This window comes from Pelophylax lessonae (assembly GCF_965119305.1).
Source record: "Pelophylax lessonae genome assembly, chromosome: 5".
NCBI classification, from domain to species: Eukaryota; Metazoa; Chordata; class Amphibia; order Anura; family Ranidae; genus Pelophylax; species Pelophylax lessonae.
Genome location: NC_138772.1, coordinates 170392736 through 170408610, shown reverse-complemented (window position 1 = coordinate 170408610; position 15875 = coordinate 170392736). Strand labels below are relative to the sequence as shown.

The following is a 15875-nucleotide window of genomic DNA, read 5'->3' as shown; positions in this document are numbered from 1 at the left end:
GAATATATAAACGGAATAGGGACTCAGTACGAGATGAGTAGAGAGGCCCTGTCAGCATCAATCACAGTTATACGGAAAGAGGGAAAAGACCCGGTACTATGTTCTAGTTTTAGACCCATCTCCCTACTTAATGTTGATACTAAATTATTCACAAAAATTTTGGCCACTAGAATGAAGAACCTAATGGGGGAGTGGATACACAATGATCAAGTAGGATTCATCCCGGGGAGACAGGGACGGGACAATGGGATAAAAACTATACTGTTGATAGACCATATGGTAAAAAGCAGAGCTCCCAGTCTACTTCTGTCAATAGATGCGGAAAAAGCATTTGACAGGGTAGACTGGGAGTTCATGATAAACACCCTAGTGGAGTTGGGAATAAAACCTAGAATGTTAGCCTGGATCAAAACTTTGTATAATCAACCAACTGCAAAGGTAAAGGTCAATGGAACTTTGTCAGACTCGTTTAAAATGCTCAATGGAACAAGACAAGGATGTCCCTTGTCTCCGATGTTATTTGTCTTATCTTTGGAATCACTACTGGCAACTATTAGAAATAGTGTGGACATCGGGGGCATAAAGGTGGGACAAGTGGAGCATAAGGTATCTGCCTTTGCAGATGATATCCTGCTTTACATAAGTAATCCGAGGATTACTTTGCCCAACATAATTAAAATAATGAAACAATATGGAGAACTATCCAATTTAAAAATTAATCAAAAAAAATCAGAAATATTAAATATTAATATCCCTAAACAAGAAGAGGAGATGTTAAAAAAAGAATTTCAGTTCAACTGGAGAAAAGATGAGATTAAATACTTAGGGATAAAATTAACCCCAACTCCAGAAAAACTCTACAAAACAAATTTTCTAGAACTTCTGAATGAAGTAAGATCAGAATTAAATAGATTATCTCCGAGAATTTTTTCCTGGATAGGGAGAATAAATACGATAAAAATGATAATCCTGCCAAAAATTATATATAAATTCCAGATGATTCCGATTTCATTACCTCAAGTATTTTTTAAAACACTGAAAAGATTAATATCCCGCTTTATTTGGAAATACAAAAAGCCAAGGGTAAAGTACACTACACTATGTAAAGGTAAGGGACAAGGGGGACTAGCCCTACCCGACTTTAAAAATTATTATTTTGCAGCAATACTCACAAGGGTGATAGAATGGACAAAAAAAAATAATGATAGAAATTGGGTGGTAATAGAAAGCACGATGAGTGGTACACACCTAGCAAAAGTTATATGGATACCTGAGAGGTTTAGAAATCTGGACACTAACACGCATATAATCACAAGACATGCTATTAAGGTTTGGGATAATATACATAAAAAAGAAAATTGGAAACACAATTCACCATTTATCCCGTTACAGGGCACAAAATTTTTTGCACCAGGGGAAGAGAAGGAATTGGGTAAATGGATAGAAGAAGGAGAAGCACAATTAGGGGATATAGTAGAGAAGGGGAAAATTATAACCTTGGCGGAGCTGAAACAAAGGAAAGAAAACTGGAAGATAAATGAGTGGAGGTATATCCAACTAAAGCACTTCACATTGTCACTACCGCAGCCATTGAGAGATAAAAACGACCTCCGCCCTCTTGAGCAATTATGTCTTAAAGATAAGATAATAAACAATATTTCGAATGTGTATAAAATACTATTAACAATAACAAAAGAGAGAGGAATAACATTAAAAGAAAAATGGGAAAGAGACCTCGGCCCGTGTAGTAACAACAAACAGTGGGATAAGAGCCTTCAATTAGTACATAAATCCGCGATAGACACCAACACGGAGGAGATGAACTATAAATTGATCACAAGGTGGTACAACACTCCTGATAAGATGGGAAGAATTCAGGTAGAGAGTTCAAGACTTTGCTGGAGGGGATGTCAGATGGTAGGGACTATAGCCCATATATGGTGGGAGTGCCCAAAAATTAAAGTATTCTGGAGTGAAGTTATAGAATTAATAAGTAAAATTACTAAAATAGATATTCCCTTGGATCCTTGGAAATGCATGTTTCATGGAACCCATATGTCAGTGAAACAATATAAAAAAACATTACTCCCTCACTTATTAAACTCAGCTAAGAGCTTGATTCCCTTTAATTGGCAAAAAGAAGAGGCCCCCTCCAGGAAAGAATGGCTGTTAAAAGTAGAGAAAATAAGAAAGTTGGAGCAGCTGAGGACCTGGGAGGAGGAAGAACAGGGGAATGAAGAGGAGATTTGGGATGAGTGGCAAGAGTTTAAGGACACAAGGGAATACAGAGAAATAATAGGAGTCGAATGATAAGAAGAGACGGGGGGGGGGGGGGGAGGGATAAGGAAGGGAGGGGGGGAAAAAAAAGGGATAAAAGGTAATATGTGTAAAATGTATATGAAAAAATTCTCCAGCGATTGGAGTGTTGTAAATAATTTTTTACCTGGAAAATTTAATAAAGAAATATAAAAAAAAAAAAAAAAAAAAAAACTCATGTGTAGGTTGCTGTAAGCACTTCTAAGAAAACTTCCTAATATGTTTTGAATGCTTTTGCAGATGTTTGCTGATGCTCTTCAGACTATCTTTGACAAACTAAGATTACAAAAAAAACAATGTGAACTAGGCCTTAGTGCAAAATGTTTAAGTGGTTTGGAGCATATGTTTTGAATCTGCTTTCTTGTATTTAAATATGAATTTCTTGTGAATGCTAGCCATGCATGTTAAAGTGGAGTTCCAGCCTCAAAATCGAAAAAATCGATTTTTGGGCCATCCACCTGCTAAGGGCCACCTGAAAAAGAAATGGATACTCCCAAATTTTTTTTTTTTTTTTTTTGGTCACTTACCTTGATATTGAAGAAAATATACTCACCTTCCTTCCACTTCCTCCCTCGGCAGGCCGCGGCCTAACGTTTCAAGGTAAGTATTTCTTCTTACAGGTAAGTGCGACCCAGGACAGTTCAGAGGCTATCCATTGTGGAATGTACTAGCCCTGACTGTTCCGGGGGTATTTTTATCTAAATTTGACCCCCGAGGCCGGAACTCCGCTTTAAGATTTTCTCCATCCACACATGATGTGGATGGAGGAATCTCCATTGCTGGCTATTGTATTCTGACAGCTGCACCACCTTGCGGCTGTGAGAATACCCAAGCAATTGGGTAGATTTACTAAAACTGGTGCACACAGAATCTGGTGCAGCTGTGCATGGTTGTCAATAAGCTTCTAACCTCAGATTGTTTAATGAAGCTTTGGCAATAAAACCTAGAAGCACTCTCCAGCTTTAGTAAGTCAACCCCAATGTCTGTGTTTGATTAGATACTGTTTTCACCAGGTTTATTCAATTTTTTAAATTAACTTTTCTTAATCTGGGTGTTACCAACAGAGCCACCCACAGCTTGAATTTTGGCATCTTCGGCAGCATCTTAAGTGTAGACATTGTATATGCTCTTTTTTTTTTTTTTTTTACATTGACTGCTCTAATATTTAGCATTTTAAATCATTTTTTATTACTGCAGGTTTTAGTTTTTGAAGAAATGTTATATAGATCTAGTAAGTATTTTTATAGCACACATTTAGGATTATTCTTGCATTTTAGGTCATCATTGCAAAGATATAAAGAGGTTTTGCTACTGAATTTTTCTGACGATGATTACCTTTCTTCAGTCTAAGCAGAAAAGAACACAGTGTGTCTGTCAATCAGTTGGGTATTGTCATTTTCATGTAGGAAATCTCCTATTTCCTAAATGCTGAAGTCAGTAAATGTATGGAATTTTACCCATTTAAAGCACATCCCTGGGTAAAAAAGTAATCATTTCCTCTTCCCTTAAAGCAACAGAAGTGTGGAAATGTAAAACAGTCATATTGCATATGGCCAAAAACTTGATCGTTAAAGTTGAATTCCAGGATCTTCTCCAATTTAGTAATAAATCCAGGGTCAGCTTGTGAGTGTTCAGTCACTAGAAGTTTGTAACAACGATAGAGGTTTAAGTAGGGAGTGCAGGAAATAGGATAATTGGTATTGGCGGCAAGCACTAAGCTTAGGGACATTGTAAGCCTTAGAAAAAAAGGAACTTGTTTAACTCATGGGCTGATAAGTTCAATGTTCTCATAACCCCTGGCTCAGCCCATGGAAAATTGTATCCGATTGACCAGGGAGGAACTCAGGGTGTCCAACATTAGGGATTTATGAATGTTAAGAAGAGAACAATAGCTGCTGCATTTAACGTGACATGCCAAGTTTGACAGGTTTGCATTACCACCTGTCAAAGTCTCCTATGTAAGTGAATAGAACTGCAGTTCTGCAATAAAAAACAAAAAAAAAAGGCATCAGAAAGTGGCAGTATCACATCCTGAATGCCTGCAAACCTTTTTCACGGTCCTGAAAAGCAATCTATTGTGGATCGCTTTTCATTGAGGCGGTAAACACTGCTGCAATGGAATATTTCCAACTTTTATTGTTATGGCACCGGCACACTTTTGCCAATTGACTATGTAAGCCTAAGGCAAGTGAAAATTAAGGGGAGTATAAGAGTTAGAAAAAGCCCTTGAAAGGTATCGTAAAAGGGGGGGGGACTACTCAAGCCCAAGCCAACCCGCTTGAAGAGTGGGCACAGTACCCCACAACCAAAGCTTGAAAAGCGTGTGAATTGTTATAGGCCCTCCAGCACATCCACATACCCTTTCAAGGTCTCAACTATTATCTGCTACCAATGTATACAACGATCTAATGTCTTTAAGAATCTTGTTATTGCCTTTGTGTATTTTTATTTTTTTTTTTAATTCAAGTGTAAGGCCTTGTTCATACGGGGCTTATCAATGCGTGCCCATGCGAGGAACCTTTTTCTCCACACGGGGGATGCACAGGCATTCTGCGCATTCCTGTGCAGGCAGTCCCCTTGATATTAATGGTGGACATGGCCACTGCTCCCAGCATTGACATCCATGTGGGTGCTGGTGCATATTTCTGATCCTGAACTCTCACTGTCTGCGTGTAGGCAGGTGCCAACATTAGTGCTGGGCTGCCCGTGTAGGGAAGGGTTAATGCAGATTCTGCATTTTTCCCGGGCTATTCTGGATCCTGCCCTCCACCCTGTGTTGCATATAAATGAAGGCTAGATTATTACCTGGAAAGGTATGCCTGGGCAGCCTAGAACTGGATAGTCTGGATAGTTAGGCAGCATGAGAAGTAAAACTGTTAACCATTCATAAAACATGGTCTGAAGTTATTTATAAAGGGGCGCATAGCGGTACATGGTGTATCTAGAAAAGCAGGACCTGTAAAGCATACAGGGTCCAAGAGGAAGGAATGGACGGCCACAATGAAGGGTTAATTAAAAAAGTAATTGTGGGAGGGATGTATTTGCTGTGGGTAACCAGGGACTGGTGGGAATGTAATAGCAGCAAGACAAGGAGGTGTACCAGGCATGGGTGACAGGTCCTTTTGGTAGCGAGGGGGTCGATTCTGGCTCCCTCCCTAGCATTCAGTTCCCTAAAAGCAGTCAAGACTGAACCCATGAACCTAGCCAAATAGTATGGGGGAGATAAATGAGTTAAATAAGCACATGCATGAGGTCCGCGCTTAGTGTGGAACCCTATACTGTCACTGGGAGTGAGGTGGCAGAGGAAAATTGGACTGGTGGAGCGGGACATGGGCCCAGCGGTGTCCCCCTCTAAATGCCACGTTCTGGAAGAGAGGTGTGTAGCACTAATGTACAAGTGCTACACAGAAGGGGACAGTACGTTGCTTCACAGCCGCATGCAGTATACGAATCATCCCTAAGCTGGGGTTCTGCCTTAATGTTGACTTTACCATGAACTTGGCCTCCCTGATCCTGGGCATAGCTGAGCGTGCACACAAGAAAGGTACCCCCACGTGCAGGGCGAGAAGGCCCCATCCACATGCCTTCAGCGCCGTGCACCACACCCACGCAGATGACATATTGGGACCAGCGGCCACAACCGTGCAGCCACTGCATCCCAGTTGACATCAACAGGACTACCTGCATGCGGATGCATGGAACACCTGTGTATTCCCCTGCAGGTAAACATGACTCTTACATGGGCTACACCTCGATATGCCCTGTGTGTTCGAGGCCTTAGACTGGCCAACAGTTGCTTTTTGTAGAAAAAAATTTGAAACATTTGTTCGGTTTCTAAATGCTAGTGGGGTCAAATCTACATTCGTTTTCACCATCGTGGCGAGAACATTTTAAAGGAGCAGGTTAGAAAATTTCTCTAGAACAAATTAAATTCTAACTGTGAATGTGAAATGTGGAAGCCGTCTGAAGATAATCGCAAGACAATCTGGCAGGCTGGTTGTACCCAAGTGGATCGATCGATCAACTAGATTAAATTCAGCCTGCCCATTAACAGTTAGAATCGGCAGAGATTCAAACTGTGTATGGCAGGCCTAAGGCCTGTTCTGTTTTCAGTCAACAAATACACTGTACTGTAAACTAGGTAAAGCGTCAGCTTCCAGCACGCTTTGTCAGAAATGGGTCCAGTAGCGTTTCTTGTGTTTTTTAGAATCTTTATCTGCAGGAATATTCACAGAACAGTGACTTTCTCTATGTTCTTGACCATAGTTTTGGTTTGTTGTTTTTAGGATTAGATATTATGGGACAAAGGGCAGTGCTGAGACATCAGCAGAGAATTCCTGTAATTAGATCCACATTTTCTGTTTTTACTTAACATTCCAGTCGCAGTTTTCAACACACATGTTATATGTTACAGGAAATGACTTGTATGAAACCAAACACCATTAGCTGAAGTTGTATTTTGTTAATTTTTTTTTTTTTTCTTATGTTGCAGTTAAGTGAGAATATTTTACACAAAGACAAGATTACTTGGTGCTTTTTTTCTTTGTGTTTGTGTACATTTACAGTGTATGTACTTTGTATATACAGTATATTTTGAAGTTTTGCCATTCTTTAACAGTACAGCAAACATACAGATTTTCTAAGTCGCTTGGCTACTTATTTAACCACTTCCATACCGGGCCAATTCTGGCACTGCGCTCCTACATGTAAAAATCATCATTTTTTTTTAGCTAGAAAATTACTCAGAACCCCCAAACATATTTTTCATATATATATATATATATATATATATATATATATATATATATATATATATATATATATACAGTGGGTACGGAAAGTATTCAGACGCCCTTAAATTTTTCACTCTGTTATATTGCAGCCATTTGCTAAAATCATTTAAGTTCATTCTTCTTCCTCATGAATGTACACATAGCACCCCATACTGACAGAAAAACACAGAATTGTTGACATTGTTGCAGATTTATTAAAAAAGAAAAACTGAAATATCACATGGTCCTAAGTATTCAGACCCTTTGCTCAGTATTTAGTAGAAGCCCCCTTTTGATCTAATACAGCCAGGAGTATTTTTGGGAAAGATGCAACAAGTCTTTCACACCTGGATTTGGGGATCCTCTGCCATTCCTCCTTGCAGATCCTCTCCAGTTCTGTCAGGTTGGATGGTAAACGTTGGTGGACAGCCATTTTTAGGTCTCTCCAGAGATGCTCAATTGGGTTTAAGTCAGGGCTCTGGCTGGGCCATTCAAGAACAGTCACGGAGTTGTTGTGAAGCCACTCCTTCGTTATTTTAGCTGTGTGCTTAGGGTCATTGTCTTGTTGGAAGGTAAACCTTCGGCCCAGTCTGAGGTCCAGAGCACTCTGGAGAAGGTTTTTGTCCAGGATATCCCTGTACTTGGCAGCATTCATCTTTCCCTCGATTGCAACCAGTCGTCCTGTCCCTGCAGCTGAAAAACACCCCCACAGCATGATGCTGCCACCACCATGCTTCACTGTTGGGACTGTATTGGACAGGTGATGAGCAGTGCCTGGTTTTCTCCACACATACCGCTTAGAATTAAGGCCAAAAAGTTCTATTTTGGTCTCATCAGACCAGAGAATCTTATTTCTCACCATCTTGGAGTCCTTCAGGTGTTTTTTTAGCAAACTCCATGCGGGCTTTCATGTGTCTTACACTGAGGAGAGGCTTCCGTCGGGCCACTCTGCCATAAAGCCCCGACTGGTGGAGGGCTGCAGTGATGGTTGACTTTCTACAACTTTCTCCCATCTCCTGACTGCATCTCTGGAGCTCAGCCACAGTGATCTTTGGGTTCTTCTTTACCTCTCTCACCAAGGCTCTTCTCCCCCGATAGCTCAGTTTGGCCGGACGGCCAGCTCTAGGAAGGGTTCTGGTCGTCCCAAACGTCTTCCATTTGAGGATTATGGAGGCCACTGTGATCTTAGGAACCCTAAGTGCAGCAGAAATCTTTTTGTAACCTTGGCCAGATCTGTGCCTTGCCATAATTCTGTCTCTGAGCTCTTCAGGCAGTTCCTTTGACCTCATGATTCTCATTTGCTCTGACATGCATTGTGATCTGGAAGGTCTTATATAGACAGGTGTGTGGCTTTCCTAATCAAGTCCAATCAGTATAATCAAACGCAGCTGGACTCAAATGAAGGTGTAGAACCATCTCAAGGATGATCAGAAGAAATGGAAAGCACCTGAGTTAAATATGAGTGTCAAAGCAAAGGGTCTGAATACTTAGGACCATGTGATATTTCAGTTTTTCTTTTTTAATAAATCTGCAACAATTCTGTGTTTTTCTGTCAGTATGGGGTGCTATGTGTACATTCATGAGGAAGAAGAATGAACTTAAATGATTTTAGCAAATGGCTGCAATATAACAAAGAGTGAAAAATTTAAGGGGGTCTGAATACTTTCTGTACCCACTGTGTATATATATATATATATATATATATATATATATATATATATATATATATATATATATATATATATATGTGTGTGTGTGTGTGTGTGTGTGTGTGTGTGTATGTGTATATAGATTTTGTTTTTTTAGACGCTAGGGAATAAAATGGCGGTCATTGCAGCTTTTTTATATCGCATGATATTTGCGCAGCAATTTTTCAAACTAATTTTTTTTTTGGGGGGGGAAAAAAAAACTGTTTTATATATTAAAAATAAAAAAAATCACTAAAGTTAGCCCAATTTTTTTGTATAATGTGAAAGATGATGTTACGCCAAGTAAATAGATACCTAACATGTCACGCTTTAAAATTGCACACACTCGTGGAATGGAGTAACTTCGGTACTTCAAAATCTCCATAAGCAACATTTTAAAAATGTTTACAGGTTAGCAGTTTAGGGTTACAGTGGAGGTCTCAGGCTAGAATTGTTGCTCTTTCTCTACTGTTCGTGGCGATACCTCACATGTATGGATTGAATGCTGTGTACATATGTGGCCACGAGGTACGTATGCGTTCGCTTCTGCGTGTGGGGACGGGGGCACTTTAATTTTATTTAATTTTTTTGTTTATTTTATTTTTATATTTTTATTTTTCTACTTTCCTTTAATTTTTATAATGCATGACAAGTCCTCTTTATGGAGAGATCTGGAGTCAATAAGACCTCAGATCTCTCCTACAGGCTGAAGAGCTTGAAATAAAAGAAAAAACGGATCTCGGCTATCCAGCCGAGATTACGGCAGTATTGACAACGGCCAGGCTGGGCGTGACGTCATAATGTCCCGCCCGGGCCTCTGAGTCATAGAGACTGCCAAGGACCATCTGGTCCTCATTATTCTCTACAGTTTACTTACACCGGCGCCGGATTCCTTCTCTGGCTCGCCGATCGCACAGACGAGTCGGTAGAAGCCTCCCGCCGCCTGTAAGAACGATTATGTGGAAACTCCTCCTACAAGCTTTAACCAGGCACTGATAGAAGTCACACGACTGCTATATACTGCTGATGAGAAAAGTTATTTAGCAGTTTATATTTACTGAAATAATAAATGCATTTCCATTTTATGTGTACTGTGGAAGACCAAATATAGTGAATGCAGGGTTCTGGGTTTAGCAATACTTTAAGAACCAGTGATTTAGAATCTCCTTACTGATGATTTTTTTTTTTTTTTTTTTTAATTTTTACATTTGTTTAGTCAGTATGTTTTTGACCTGACTTTTCCCATTTTTCTTTTATATAGGGAGAACTAGAGAAGCTTAACCAGTCCACAGATGACATCAACCGGAGGGAAATTGAGCTTGAGGTAAGTCTAATGTGTATCTGTGTGCTCACAGCTAGTTGCAGTAAGATCAAATTCTGATGATACCACTAATCGTAATGAATCTTGTACTGTATGTCTTCACTTTCAGCAGGCAGAGGCATTTTCAGCATGGCAGATATTGTACTGCAAAGTGACTAGTCCTCTTACATTCACATCATGTCAGCCGAAAATAGAAATTTCCCATGGTATCCAATCCAAGAGAATGAAAATTGAATGTAATTGGCCATTGTAAACATTAACCCTGCTTCTGTGCCTGTTTTCTCCAAATTTGTATAAATTGACCCATTTACTAGTATTTTTTATTTATTTTTGTTAATTACCAAATGCTCAGGTAGGAGCCGCTGTACTAACCGATGTTAGTACAGCAATCTCCCTTGCTGTTCTATTGTGTTCTGACAGGGGATTTATGGGATATTTCAAACTTTTTTAACAAATAACTGAAAAATTGGGCGTGCAAAATTATTCAGCCCCCTTAAGTTAATACTTTGTAGCGCCACCTTTTGCTGCGATTACAGCTGTAAGTCGCTTGGGGTATGTCTCTATCAGTTTTGCACATCGAGAGACTGAATTTTTTGCGCATTCCTCCTTGAAAAACAGCTTGAGCTCAGTGAGGTTGGATGGAGAGCGATGGTGAACAGCAGTTTTCAGTTCTTTCCACAGATTCTCGATTGGATTCAGGTCTGGACTTTGACTTGGCCATTCTAACACCTGGATATGTTTATTTGTGAACCATTCCATTGTAGATTTTTCTTTATGTTTTGGATCATTGTCTTGTTGGAAGACAAATCTCCGTCCCAGTCTCAGGTCTTTTGCAGACTCCATCAGGTTTTCTTCCCGAATGGTCCTGTATTTGGCTCCATCCATCTTCCCATCAATTTTAACCATCTTCCCTGTCCCTGCTGAAGAAAAGCAGGCCCAAACCATGATGCTGCCACCACCATGTTTGACAGTGGGGATGGTGTGTTTAGGGTGGTGAGCTGTGTTGCTTTTACGCCAAACATAATGTTTTGCATTGTTGCCAAAAAGTTCGATTTTGGTTTCATCTGACCAGAGCTTCCTTCTTCCACATGTTTGGTGTGTCTCCCAGCTGGCTTGTGGCAAACTTTAAACTACACTTTTTATGGATATCTTTAAGAAATGGCTTTCTTCTTGCCACTCTTCCATAAAGGCCAGATTTGTGCAGTATACGACTGATTGTTGTCCTATGGACAGAGTCTCCCACCTCAGCTGTAGATCTCTGCAGCTCATCCAGAGTGATCATGGGCCTCTTGGCTGCATCTCTGATCAGTCTTCTCCTTGTATGAGCTCAAAGTTTAGAGGGACGGCCAGGTATTCGAAGATTTGCAGTGGTCTGATACTCCTTCCATTTCAATATAATCGCTTGCACAGTGCTCCTTGGGATGTTTAAGGCTTGGGAAATCTTTATATATCCAAATCCGGCTTTAAACTTCTCCACAACAGTATCTTGGACCTGCCTGGTGTGTTCCTTGTTCTTCATGATGCTCTCTGCTCTTTAATCAGACCTCTGAGACTATCACAGTGCAGGTGCATTTATACGGAGACTTGATTACACACAGGTGGATTCTATTTATCATCATTAGTCATTTAGGTCAACATTGGATCATTCAGAGATCCTCACTGAACTTCTGGAGAGAGTTTGCTGCACTGAAAGTAAAGGGGCTGAATAATTTTGCACACCCAATTTTTCAGTTTTTTATTTGTTAACAAAGTTTGAAATATCCAATAAATTTCGTTCCACTTCATGATTGTGTCCCACTTGTTGTTGATTCTTCACAAAAAATTACAGTTTTATATCTTTATGGGGGAGCAAGAAAATACTGCGCTACCTAATGAGTGAAAAAGCAGCTAGCACTAATCACTAGACAAAAAAGTGACCAATAGTACAAAAATAGAAAGAAATGTGCAGCGCTGGTATTGATGAATATGTATAAACAAATAATACATAAAAGTCCAAACATAAACAGTCCATCAAAGAAATCCCAAGTGAATAATTGTGATGAAATAAGTCCAAAAAAGGATAATGTGATCGTAATGTGCAGCAAATCCCAACACCAATGAAGATAAGTGGATTGCGCTCACCAGATGGATAGGACCCAGATACCATATAGCATATGGGTCATACAGGCTTAAGGGGATATTTGTAGAATGTCCCAGCTGGATTCACCGACCACAATGGATTCCATATAGATCAGCAGCGAATATGGACACTCCAGATCTCAACTCCAACACGGTTATAGATAAAAACCAAAGGGGGACAGACATAGTGTAATACTGCATTTGATGTGGTAAAAACCTCTTGCAGCCAACTGTAACGTGAACATCAGAGCTCAGAGAAAGAGAAGTAACACAAAATTCCAATCACTGCAAAGGGGCATGCTTTGGCAGGGCATAGTCTGCGTGTCCTCTCCCGGATCGTTCCATATCTTTATGTTTGAAGCCTGAAATGTGGCAAAAGGTCGCAAAGTTCAAGGGGGCCGAATACTTTCGCAAAGCACTGTATATGTGTGTGTGTATGTGTGTATAATATATATATAGCACTAATATCAAGATGGAAGACAATCGTTCATATACATGAAAGACCACGAAGTTCAGAGCTCCCTGCGTTCCAGACTCAAACCGAATTTGATGCAATGATGCTCTAGCTCCGCCTCACTCAAGACGTCAACAGAAGCGGCCCCCTGGTGACGTCTTGAGTGATGAAACACGTAAGGTGGAGCTAGAGCATCATTGCGTCACATATGGTTTGAGTCTGTGGAGCTCAGGGAGCTCCGGACTTCCTGGTCTTTCATATGTACGAACTCCGATTGTTTTCTATCTTGGTGTAAGTGCAATATTTATCTTTTTAAATAAATAAAGTTTACGGTATTCACACTATAGAAGCTCCTATTACTTTTACATATTACCACTTAGGAAAAGTATGTTAAGGAAACAGAGAGGCACTTGTGGGAAAACCCACAGTCATTGTTACTGTGAATGCAAGCTACCCCTTGAATGGGAAGATCCATCTGGTGAGTGCAACTACACAGGGGGGAGCATGAGTGATACATGGACACCACTCGTTTGTGTGTCCGTCGTCACTCATTTCAAGGACTTTTTTGTGATTTGACACCATTTCACTAATGGACTTTATGTTATATATGTTATATTATAATACACCTTATTCACTTTAATGTTTAAGCTCTTTATTATTTAATTTGTGCACGTTTGGCATATACTGTTTTTTTTTTTTTTTTTGAGATGTGTTCTAGTTTACAATGCCCATTGCTGTCCATTTTGTCATTCGTAATCCACTTAAGGTGGGATTTATTTGATCCTTTTACAGCATATAGTAAACCTATCTCAAAATTTTTAATATTAATTGAAAACTATCCTAAATATGACCATAACTGTATTTTAAATATTGATCTGATATTAAATATTGATTGATATTAAATGGGAGAAAATATAAATGTAAGAATATCTATCCACCGATGCAATATGTATGTATGTATGTATGTATGTATGTATGTCTGTCCCTCCTAGAGAAACTTTAATTCTACTTCATGGCAGGTGCTAGTTAACATGTAAAATGATTGACTTTCCTATTAATATTTTGCTAATTCTACAGGTCTGTGTGCATTCCTTGTATTCTTTTTAAGCTTTTATCTGTTTACACTTTGCATGAAAAACAATATAACCAGCCAATGTACGTCAGCTACGAAGGACAGTAAAGTTTAATTTGATATAAAATAATCTCAGAGGCTTTGTTCATAAAACATTTTATGCCCTGGAACAGCCTCAGGGAAAGTCATGCATCGCTTTGTTTAGGCTAATCATAGCTGATGAAGCGAGATACAAAGAGTTTTATTTAGGAGGAGTAGCTGTTCTGTGTTTAGCTTGTATTGTGTTTTTCCTTTTGTCTTTCTTGTTCAACAGATAATCTCTTGAACAAAGTTCCAGACAAGTCAGTATGTTTAATACGTATTATCCATTCATTTATTTTAACAAGATCTACCCTAAGAATTATCATGCTTATAATGGAAAGGTAACTTTGCCTACAGTAAAGTGGTCATGAACTTGGAGAACTTAAATTTAGAATATGATGAAAAAATTGCAGTGTGTGTGTGTATGTATGTATGTATGTATGTATGTATATGTGTGATATATATAATAGCCTGAAATCTGTATGTTAAAATGATCAGTGGTTTTGGAGAGAGAGAGGCTGCTAGATGATTTGCAGATCTAATTATAAGTTTTCTTTTTTTTCCCCTTCTGCCTCCTAAATCACCCTATTGGTTACATTAGTACCAATAGGAAGGTTTGAATGGTGTTGAGGGCCATTTACATTTTTACAGCAAGAGCATATATAACTTTTGCTGCCTATATCTGGATCTATTAACCAGCATGCCGAGACTTGTGACAGTATTATTAAAAGTGACCCTAGGTATCCATAGCATTTATTGCCCCTCATATTTATGCCAAGCCAATCTGAATGGACAAAACTCATCTATGGCAGGTGACCGAGCTTACAGTACCTACTCCCACACATTTCTGTTGGCTGATTGCTATAATGCTGCCTAACTAGCCATTAGGATGTGTAATAGATGGCAGGGAGGAATGGCCTAAGTGATCACTGTGCCAGAGCTTTACCCAAGTTCTAAAGGGCATTGTTTGGCTATAGAGAAGGTTTTGCATGCTGTTGAATGTATGTGCAGCAACCTCTAGCTACACGTTCTTTATATCTGCTAGGAGCTTTTTTAGCTGCAGTTATGATTAGGTGACGGCCAATTAACTCTCCCGACCAATTGTCTGTAGGGAATGGTAATGCAGCCATTTAGAAAAATTGCATATCAAGAAGATCAGCAGACCCAAATATATGGGCAGCTAAAATTATAATTTCATCTTGAGTTCCTGTTACTCTCCATCCTCTTTTTTGCTTCCTGAGCCTCTTATTGGTCCTAAAATGTGATAGGCAGCCTAGCTTACCAATATGGAGGCTTGGGAGATGGCAGATCCAAAACCGACTTTTACAGAGCATTCTTTATCAGCCAGTGCTAATGCATTAGAAAAACTAGTTTGTAACATTCTAAATTGTGATCATCCTCTGCCTCCATAAATATGTATGTCTCTCAAACCTGAGTGTTTGCAGATGTTTAGCTAGAGGGCCGTGAGATTCCCCTTGTGATAGAATGTCTTTACTTCTTAAAAATGAAAGAGGAAACTTTGTGTAAAACTGTAGTACTTTCCCAGAAAAGTACCCAGGCAAGTTCATATAGACCAGTAAAATATATATATACACACTATTAATGTTTTTGTCATGTTGTTTTTTTTTTTTTTTTTGCACAGCCTCGTATACACCTAATATAAATAGGTTTAATTCATACCAAAATAAGATACTAGTTGTGTACTGGTTGATATATTTATATACAGTACTTTAGCTTATTCTCCATTTTACGTTCAGGTTTTAGTTGTTTGGAGGTGGGCAATGACCTAGCTACAAAGTCATGAGAGCTCCAGGAGACCAGGTTTTTGACCAAGCCTCCGTGTTTAGGAGCCTTATACCAGAGGCTGGTCACCAGGACTGAGGGCAGCAGAGGAGCAGACATTTAAAGAGCTTAATAGTAGAGGATTTGCACCTCAACCAAAAAGTTCCCAGCTCTAATCTATATTATTCCATGTATGCATTAGCATCTATAATAGCAGTATCCTTTACTGCATACATGATAAAATACTGCAAGTTCTTTGCCAATCAAACAT

General features: G+C 39.3%; 1 protein-coding gene across 1 annotated transcript in view; it reads left to right on the top strand.

Annotated features, from left to right (window-relative positions):
* The window catches only part of SH3BP5 (SH3 domain binding protein 5), a 114059-nt gene that overhangs the window by 29812 nt on the left and 68372 nt on the right, over positions 1-15875 (top strand). The window contains exon 2 of the mRNA XM_082258747.1: positions 10038-10100. Coding sequence (XP_082114873.1) covers positions 10038-10100 — 63 coding nt within the window. The remainder of the gene's footprint in view (positions 1-10037; positions 10101-15875) is intronic.